The 10,307-nt window shown below is 37.9% G+C and overlaps 1 protein-coding gene across 1 annotated transcript; it reads right to left on the minus strand.

Moving 5' to 3' along the window:
• Positions 1-6,659: 6,659 nt before the first annotated feature.
• LOC135585212 (ACT domain-containing protein ACR6-like) lies at positions 6,660-9,442 on the minus strand. The gene is made up of 7 exons (XM_065113640.1): positions 9,281-9,442; positions 8,675-8,720; positions 8,428-8,542; positions 8,250-8,317; positions 7,519-8,103; positions 7,321-7,425; positions 6,660-7,250 (listed from the first exon to the last, which is right to left on the minus strand). Exons 1-7 carry the CDS (start codon positions 9,355-9,357, stop codon positions 6,906-6,908), a joined length of 1,341 nt encoding a protein of 446 aa, XP_064969712.1. The 5' UTR covers positions 9,358-9,442; the 3' UTR covers positions 6,660-6,905.
• Positions 9,443-10,307: the final 865 nt, after the last annotated feature.

The following is a 10,307-nucleotide window of genomic DNA, read 5'->3' on the forward strand; positions in this document are numbered from 1 at the left end:
AGAAGACTTATATTGAAAAGGTTCTTGAAAGATTCAATATGAGTAAAGCTAAAGCAGTTTGTTCTCCACTTGCAGGTCATTTCAAGCTTAGTTCAAAACAATGTCCTACAAGTGAGAAAGAAAAAGAAGAAATGTCCAAAGTGCCTTACTCATCTGTAGTAGGTAGTTTAATGTATGCTATGATTTGTACTATGCTAGATATAGCTCATGCAGTTAGAGTTGTCAGTCGATTTCTCTCTGATCCTGGAAAGAAACATTGGGCCGTAGTGAAATAGATATTAAGATATCTAAGAGGTACTTCCAGGTTATGTTTATGTTTTGGCAATGATGAACCTGTGTTAAAAAGTTACACAGATGCAGACATGACAGGTGATACTGATTCCAGGAAGTCCACTTCGGGATTCTTGATGACATTTGTAAGAGGAGCAGTCTCTTGGTAGTCTAAGTTACAGAAGTGTGTTGCTCTATCAACCACAGAAACAGAATACATAGCAGTTACTGAAGCCTGTAAGGAAACTTTATGGATGAAAAAGTTTCTACATGAATTGGACTTGAAATAGGAAGGATATACTGTTTACTGTGACAGTCAGAGCGTCATTCACCTCTCCAAGAATTCAACATACCATTCTAGATCCAAGCATATTGATGTGAGATATCACTGGATTTGTGATGTGCTTGAGATGAAAGAATTACAGTTGGAAAAGGTGCATACCAATGAGAATGGTTCAGATATGTTGACAAAATCTTTACCTAAGGAGAAGCTTGAAGCATGTAGGCAAAGAGCGGGCTTTGTACAGCCCACCATATGAGCTGGAGGGGGAGAATTATTGGGTCCAGCCGTCCAATTGGGCATATTGAGCCCAAATCAGTAAATGAAAGAAATTAAAAATAGGAGAGAGAAGGTGAGGAAAATAGATCAGATTGCAACGTGCAGCGTGCATAGGAAAGAGGAGAGAGAAAGAGAGAGAGAAATATTAGGTTTATGAGTTTACGATCCGTGGCCAAACGTTGTCAGTTTTGGCCCAAATTTTATGTGGAGAATCCTTGCAGCAAACTCTACAATCCTAACGGTGTTGATCTGCAGTTTACCCTCTCTAAGGTACTTTCCTGTGATATCTACTTTGTAAGATCTAGAATTCTCTTTTGAGGAGATTATCCTATGTGATCCTATGTGATGAAGATATGCTATTCTTGAGCCAAGATCTATGATCTTGATATTATTCTGATCCTCTAGTTATTCTAGAGAAGACCTACTGTAAACCTGTTATCATTACTATTGATAGTGGAAGTTTGAGGTGGACTACGGTCGTTTTTTTCACATTGGGTTTTTCATGTTAAAAGATTTGGTCTGACTGTGTGGTTGATTTTTGCTTTATTGTTTATGCTGTACTGGTTGATATTTTCATTTGGATATCAAGTTTATTTTGATAAGAAACCCATTTGGATACATAAAGAGGAAAAAGAATATTTCGTTTTCACATGTTTTTTCGGACAAAACATCAGTATGTATCACATGGTTTTGATAACTGTGCTCTTAGAGAAATTGTACTCGTCGGCATCGTTGTTAAGGTGGAAACATCAATGATTTGAATGGGAAAAGGACACAAGTTTAATGAATGAATCATCTAGATTATATGACATAATTAATTTAAGATAAGATATATTAAAGATCTAATTAGATTTTGATGGTGGAGTCGGAAGGGAAGGTTGCTGCCCAGTTATGTTGGCGACACTACCGTAGATGGCAGCTTGCTGTCGTCGGTGGTACAATAAGGCGTGATTGCCCTGTTGAAGCCATCGACCACTCGGTATAGCAGCGGGATTGGTAGGTGTCACAAGAGAGGGTGGCATACGACAGCAGCATAGGGTTGTCGTAGATGAGGCACAATGGCGAGTAGCGGACGGTGGCCTCCTGTGGTTGCTGGCCCTGTCGGTTTGCGGTAGCCCTGTTGAGGGCGACGATCACAAGCGGTCGCAGTAGTGTTTTCTAGCCGTGGTTGGCCGCGACGTTACATGAAGTATTGACGTGGACAGTTCAATACGGCGGTGGGATATGATGATGGAAGCGTCGCCCGTGGCTGTTGGATGTCTCGGAGGGAGGAGAACATGGCGTTAGGAAGGAAGGATCGCTGCATACACTGGTCGCGATAGGAGGGAGGATAATGGTGCCGTCGTAGCGCTGATATGGGTCGTGACCAAGTTGATGGGGTTACCGGTGGCTGCATGGCTCGCGGAGCACTTTGGGCGCGATGTTTGGCCACTGTCGAGGGCGACAAAGGCATTGGCCGGAGGTTGTGAGTTCTGGCAGTATTGATATGCTCCAACCGACGATGAGGAGGCGGCATCGGCGCAGCACCATTGGCGGTGACAAAAACTGATGTGGCAGTCGCAATGTTGGGCGGGCGTCGCCTCACAATGGCGCACGGCGATGCGTAGTTAGCGAGACCGTTGGCTTGATGAGGATGGCCAAAGTGCCACAGATGTTGGCCGTAAGGGATCACATCGTCTGGAAGAAATCAATAAATATTTTTAAGGAATTAGATAACTCATGTTATTTAAGGATATATATATGAATGATTTATAGTACTATTTCAAAAATAATATATTGATCGAAAGATTTAGTATGTAGTTTTCATCAATAAATATTTTACCTATAATCAAAAATAAAAAATAAAAATTCAGTCTATTCTAAAAATGAGTTAGCAAATAATTAAATAAATAATATTCATGCATAGTTAAACTCAAAACAAAAAAGTTGGATAGCTATTAGAGTTATATTGGATTAAAATATTAAAATATTATAAAAAATAAGATATTTGTAAGTGATAAATGATTATATACTCAGTATGAAATCATAAGATATTCAAATGGTAAACCTAAGAATTATCTGGATAATAGGAAGTTCATTTCAATATTTATATTTATGTTAGTTGGAGGGACAATTTATTTATAAAATATAATATACTATATTATTATATTATTATAACTGATTTCATGACATACTTTGAAGTCCTAATCAAATTTTGTAGTTGTAAAATTTTATCTCAAGTAGTATTTATCATAACACTATAGTAGTTTGCTTCTCTAATAAGATAATCACTTTAGTAATTCCAATCATGTCAAGATAAAATACTTAGTGGTTAAATAAAGAGTCTAAAAATAATTAATGTCAATTGAAAATTGAAGTTTTATTATATTAATTGTTGATCCATTCACCAAAACCTTAGTCTAAGGTATTTAAGGAACATGTTATCATGATTAGATGTGTGAGTTGATATTATAATTGATAGTTTTTACTTATGTTATTAAAGTTAATTATTTATGTTATTATATATATTAGTTTATTTTCTAAAATTTATGATGACATATAAAATATTTTTTAAAAATTTTAGAATTTAATCAGGAAAAATTATTAGTTAATGAGCTAAGTGAGAGAATATTAGATTATATGACTCAATTAATTTAAAATAACATATTAAAGATCTAATTGGATTCTGGTAAAAATTATTGACAACAGAATAGAAATCAACTTATGTTTGGAAATCTTATGAGTTAACCTTCATGCGAGATGGTTTTCTAATTATCTTTTCTTTAGATCTTTTGCTATCACCTATTTAATGATAAGACTTTATAGGAAATTACTCATTATAAAATAATAGAGATATCTTCTCTTATCTTCTAATAAATCCACATTCCATAGAGGAGAAGAGTCTAGCTACTTTCTACTTTTGTAGATTTATAATGTTATTTCATTCAATTAGTTAATAGATCGATAGTGTGTTAGACAACATCCAAGGTGTGGTATGCACAACTTCCTACAATATTTATGATTTCAACATTGATATTAATTTTTTATTATAATTTTATACTTACACAGTTGACTTATGTCGTCACTTTTGTGGGCTTTTCATGGCACATTCCATGTGATAGTTTGAAGATAAAGATTTACTTCAAATTTAGTTGTGTATATATATATATATATATATATATATATATATATATATATATATATATATATATATATATATATATATATATATATATATATATATATATATATATGTTGCATCATGTTCTTTACTAGCAAGTGTTGATGTACAACTTGTCATTGGAAGTGATCCTTAGCACTACAAATAGTTAAAACAGAAATCTACCTATCAAATACCTCATTTCCAAGTTTTTTCATGGAATCATGGAAATAAAAGTTGTTCTATCTTATGATCTTTGTGAATTTGGTGCAAGCTAGCTCTATTGCATACTTCTTTTCTCAGTAACATAACTAAAATTTGCATGCATAAGAAGTTGCTAAATATCACATATTGGGCGATCTAAGACACCCAAATCAATTTGCAGAAAGTTCATTTATCTATCGTTTGAGAACAATATAGATTTTTTTTTTTTTTTTTGCTCTTTTGCGAAAACATGAATTTGTGAATTTATTTTATTTTTTTTCCTTGTAGAATGACAACCCAAATGCTAACATCTGTGCATTTTCATGATCACACAAGAAACAAGAGGAAGAGAGAAAACAGATGGGAGTAGGAGGTGATGGCAGCCACTCTCTGACACTTTTTGTAGCCCACAGATTACAGCATGAAGTCTTCCATGAATAATCACTTCCTGCTATGAGAAGTTCCTGTAACGCAAGTGATGGAATCTACCTAACAGGTAAGTACAGCTGATGTGATCCACAACTTTAACTGGGTTAGTAAATATTTTTAGATATCTTAACCTAAAACATATGTTGCTTGAAGACTAAGAATTAAAGGTTGATTATTCATAAATCCTCTATATATCTTAATGTTTTAAGGAGATTTGGACTTGTTTTGATAAGCTCCAGAGAATATGCTCTTCCTTATATTTTTATTTATTTTAGTGCAGAATTTAAGGTTATGATATTGATTAGACTTGATGGTCAAACAAAAGTGGACCCATGGAGCTCAGTCAGCGTATCACAGCTTAGTGCATGGAACTCGGTCAGTCAGGAGATGACAAAGCTCCATCTAAATATGTTTCATGATATCTAATAAGAATATTCTTTAGCCGTTCATAGCTTTGATTTGTGTAAAAAGGAGGCCACTCCAAGTACACAAATGGTGACCACTAACTCCCCCCAATGAATCCACAGAGTCTTAATGCACTATTGACTTAAGCGTCGAAGGAATCTTACTCAACACGCCTCACCTTTGGTGTAGATTTTGTAGGACTTCTTCAAGTTGTGAGAAGACACCCAGAGGGGCATGATCTGAAGGAGGATCCAGTTCGGAAAGTCAAGAGAATCTAATTCTCATTTGCGACGTGCCAACCATTTTAAAAACGATAGGCAAGCTCTCAATTTTTCTACATCAGATTCACGATAAAAACGATACTAATAATTCACTCTGAGAATGGAGACATAATGTATCAAATCATGTTTGATAATTTTGGATTTCTATTTTAAAATCATTACTTCATCTATTGTTTTGACATCAGATATTATTTGCCTCTTAAATAAATTAAGCTTTACAAGTCTGAGACAATCATGATAGAATTCTTTATTTTCCTTTACATGTTTCCCCAATCTTTCCATGCAACATTCTTGACAGCTAATCAATAAGATAATTCAAAGTGAGCAAAACTCTGCAGTTGATTCCAGATAGAGTAATTTATTGCTCATTCAGAGGCTGTATGATGCTTTATGGCTTTTAAGTTGGCAAGCTTTGTGGAAGCTTTCCACTTCCATCTTTTTCATCTGCTTTCCCAATTCTCTGTTGTGAATGTGGGAATCTTTTTTGGTGTGCCTCATTGTCCAGCATTTAGAAATAGGACCGAGGACTGGTTGACTTGTTATGGTGGATGTGGTGTCACTGTGAAGGCATGAGAATCTCATCATGCATTAGGCCTACTCCATCTTGTTTGTCTAGTCAACACTGGATGTTTGGTCATATTCAGGTATATGTGGAAGAAAATTTGAGTTGGTTTGTAAAGCTTGATGAGTCTTAGGCTTAAGGATTTTACATCAGTGGTTTAAACTTGTGAAGTTAATTGAGTCTGTTCTCATCCTCCCTGTCTATTATTTGGATATATATAGTAAAGAACTCGAATCCGAATAAGAAAGGATTATCGCTAGTCAGATATATTAAACCGAGATGTTGTAATACCTCAGTTTAATTCATGTAAGAAGTGGAAAAAGGTTTGGGTGTTACTTATCTAATCGAGATCACAAAAAGAAGCCTAAAGCATGCAATTTAACAAGTAAATACTGAGGAAGAAGAAGAAGAACAACACTAGTTTTGTGAAGAAGATGCAACTCTCCAAATCCCAGTCTTTCATGAGATTTGCATCCAGCAGACACAGGAAAAGGCTACTTTGTTGTAATTTATTTGAATTTATTGGAAGAAGAAGAAAGTTCATAAATGAAAGTTTTACTGGATGATGTCCAAAGTTCCATAGAAATCTCATCTAGTTTGAGGTCCTGCAATTTCTTGAGACTCAGTTTTCCTGTCCACAGTATATCATGATGCATCACAAGATTCACAGACATGACCTGCAGATATGCTTTCTAGTTTCTTCACTTTGTTATTAGGATTGTATTTATTACATGTGACTGAGCCCTTTGAATGCTTAGTGACAGTGTAAATTACCTAAATGAAGCCACAGGCACAGTAAGAGCAGCATCGGACATCATAAATTTCTGTACATCTTTATCTGTACATGTTCTTTACAGCCTAAATAGTGTCTATTTACAGAGGCAAATTAAACGCATCCTTTCATCAACTTCAGCATACAGTTTGGTTCCTGGATCCATATCCAAGTTTCGAGGGCGAACTGGAACTCTCCACAGGAGGGTGGTGGTGCTGTGCCAAAGTTTCTTGTATCAGCTAACCATTTAGAATTTTGTTTGGTGTCATATCTATCATGAATCATCATGAGTAGGAGGATCCAACCAGCCAAAAGCTCTGAAAGGAAGCCTTGAAGAGATTCCCAAAGAGGAAACCGGCAGCACCGGCAACTTCAGGAGACTTTGAAGCAAGAAGAGGATTCTGCTTCAACCTCACAATCATGTGCCCGAGCTGCCTACTTATTGAATCTATTGTCTTGGCTTCCACAGGATTGCCCGACATCTCTGAAAGAAAGAAAGTGACAAATGCTTTTCCATCCTCAGTCGAAATTTCTGCCCTTGTAATTGTCAAGCCATTTTCTCGGAATATCCTTGTAATATCCGAAAGCAATCCGATTCTGTCTTCTGTACTCAGCACCAACTCCAATCCCTGAACTTGACCAAACAATGATACTGGTGAGAAAAATGCCGATGACAAAGCGATTGGAAGTAGGTGATACCTCTGTAGCTCTTCTCTCGATGGCTGCCTCGAGGCAATCGATCACACGTTGTCGTTCGGCCTCTGAACTTATGGGGTGCCCGTCAACATGTCTGATGTAGTATTCCTGAGATTGGATTGGCACCAAAAAGCTCAGAATGCATCAAATGGCACGGATTGCATCGAGGTGAATGACTCGGAGAGAACTAAGTATCATTACCTGATAAGCTTCTTCCTCTCCTGAGTCAACCGTGCCATGATGCACAACATATTGCATATCTGTGAGCGTGCAAAGAGTATCAAAGAGAAGCTTCGGTCGGTCTTTCGACCTCATGATGACTACAGAATAATCCTTCTCGGAGCAGTCCATCACAGCAACCTGAGGCCATGATTTATCGTCTCCTTGTGTCGCACCAATTCTCTCGTAGTCTCGATTGCTGAACATCATCTGATGCAACCTCCTCTCGGTGTGAGTGTGTCCCATTGAGACCGTCATACTCGCGGTCCTCGAGCCCTTGAGAACATTGCAGAGGAGCTCTTTGATCATGGAGAGTTTCTCGGGGTCCTCAACTGCTCTCCTGGTCGACTCATCGGTGACACGAACCACCGCTGCAACCCTGGCGTTGTGAGTCCATAACTCAGCTCTCACCACATTACACTTGCTGTTTGCAAGCACAGCACATATTTCAGATAGCAAGCCGGGCCTGTCTGTGCCAGTCAGCTCGACGAAGGTGTGCTCATTCGATGGCATCACACCAGCTGAACTCCTGAGTTTGGGGAAGAAGCAAGCATCCGATCCTAAGGACTGCAGAAATACCCAGACAGACAAAAACATCAGATTGCGATGAAGAATTAAAAGTTCTTGAGTTCATAGGTGGGAACAAAAGCTAAGGCAAACCAGAATGATGAACCGGCCTATTAAAAGCTAGAACAAGTAAAGATTATGGTTACCTTTTGTATGTAAGAGATGATCTCTTCGTCCCATATTTTATTCCCATCTCTATCGGTCACATTAAATACTGAAACCATGAAAGAAAGTGAAGAATTCAGCACAGGAATTACCACCGAGGATTGCAGTCTTGCAATCTGTTTCTGTTTATTTCGATTCATAGGCACTGCGAGATCTTACCATCCATAAACCAACTTCCATCCGAAGAAATATAAGCCTTCGTGATTACAAGGTTCAGATCAGTGAGGACTTGAACCACCTCTAGCAGAATCCCATGCTTGTTAACACTATCCACCTAAAAGAAGGGGAGGCAGCAGATATCAGAAATGAGCCTAGAGACTACTTGTGTAGTCACAGAAGAAGAACAAATGTTCTTGAAGCATGGCTGAATTCAGCATAAATCTCTCGAGAAAAAGCTCATGCTTACCCGAATAACAGTAGCGTGATCACAGGCATCATTATCTATCACGACCCTGCACCCAAAAAATTAGTTGTCATTTTGAGAGAGAAAGCGATTAATGAATTATTTAGTGTTCGAAAGAAATGAAACTGGTGATGGGAAGGGAGATGTAAAGCACCAAACCAAGGATATTTCTAATCACAAGTCAATAAAAGTGAGCACAAGATCCAGAGAAAGATACAAAGCAAACAAAGATGTAAAATGATTACTTATTAAAAGTGCTCGTACTCGATTCAATACTAAAAAAGGGAAAAGGAAGAATCTAATCCCATTCAGAACATTCAAAATGAATCCAAGAAAACTGTACATGATTGGACAAATTATAAGAGGAAAAAAGCAACAAGTCAGACAATGGAAGATTTCAGCCGCATATCTTAATCCACAGGTGCCAGCCCATGTAACACGATAGAACCAACCTTTGAATCTCAGATGAGCATCAAACTACAAATGATAAACCCTACTCGGAAGCTCAGAAGACAGCAACCGACACCTCTGACCAACACAGAGAGACCCAGCTCAAGCACCACTAAAAGAGAAGAAGAAAGAGAAAGAGTTGGCACAGCACGCTGCTACCTTGGTGGGTTCATCCTCCTGACGAGCTTGGCATACTCATCATCATCCACATCCACCACCTGACAGCTCCCCGTCATCCTTCAACAGCTCTCTGTATCGCAAGCCCAAAGGAGTAGACCGCGTCCAAAAGTGGGAGAGACTCCCTGCTCCGCTCCTACTTCGATTTTAGATTTATAGATCGGCAGAGGGAGGGAGGGAGGATAAAGTTGAGTGACGTTTCACTTGTTGATTGGATACAGAAACTGTTTGGTGTAACGGAGGAGGGAGTCATTTGGTGTACGTTTGGTGCCGCAGCCGCCGCCGCAATGGGAAAAGACCACGGCATCAACAATGCTACGTGGGAAAGGGAAATGATCTCTTCTTTTGTATAAGAGATCATGTGCTGGAACAAAAAGTGTTGGTCGATGAAGGTCCATCAGATGTTGCTTCTTCTCCATCGTAAGTCGTCACCGTTGCTTTCCCCGACTGCGGATGGAACCTTTGTGGCCACTCTAAGGACCACTCGAGCAATACCACCACCACTCTAAGGTTGCCTTCGAGGAGGATAAAGTTAGGAATCAGAAGATATTTCCACCGGCATTTAGGGATCAGAGGTATTGCCCCAACCACTAGAATCTTATGATCATAAAACTCTCCACATCACCACTTTTCTTGTGGGGGAAAGGTGACCATCAACCAAACCATCAAGAAATTGGAGTTCGCACGTCACACAAACCATTAATCCCATGATGCAATGATTAGGACAAACAAAAAAAGCTTTAACAATTTTCGAGTGATGTAATCATTAAAAAAGGTATTAACAATTGAAAGAGGGGATGTAAGTGTGACCGTTTATTAGTTGGTCACTAATCATATCCAATGCGTACGTAAAGAGGATTAATGTCATAAATTAAATTTATTATATGTATGTGATATAATTATCGATAACATGTCACAAAGTTATTTTAAATCATAATTAGCGGAATTTTTTATAAATTAGCTCTTCAAACTTCTTACCCTATCCTCTTATCCCATATCACCAGCATCA

The sequence above is a fragment of the Musa acuminata genome, chromosome BXJ2-6 (genome assembly GCF_036884655.1).
Source record: "Musa acuminata AAA Group cultivar baxijiao chromosome BXJ2-6, Cavendish_Baxijiao_AAA, whole genome shotgun sequence".
NCBI lineage: Eukaryota > Viridiplantae > Streptophyta > Magnoliopsida > Zingiberales > Musaceae > Musa > Musa acuminata.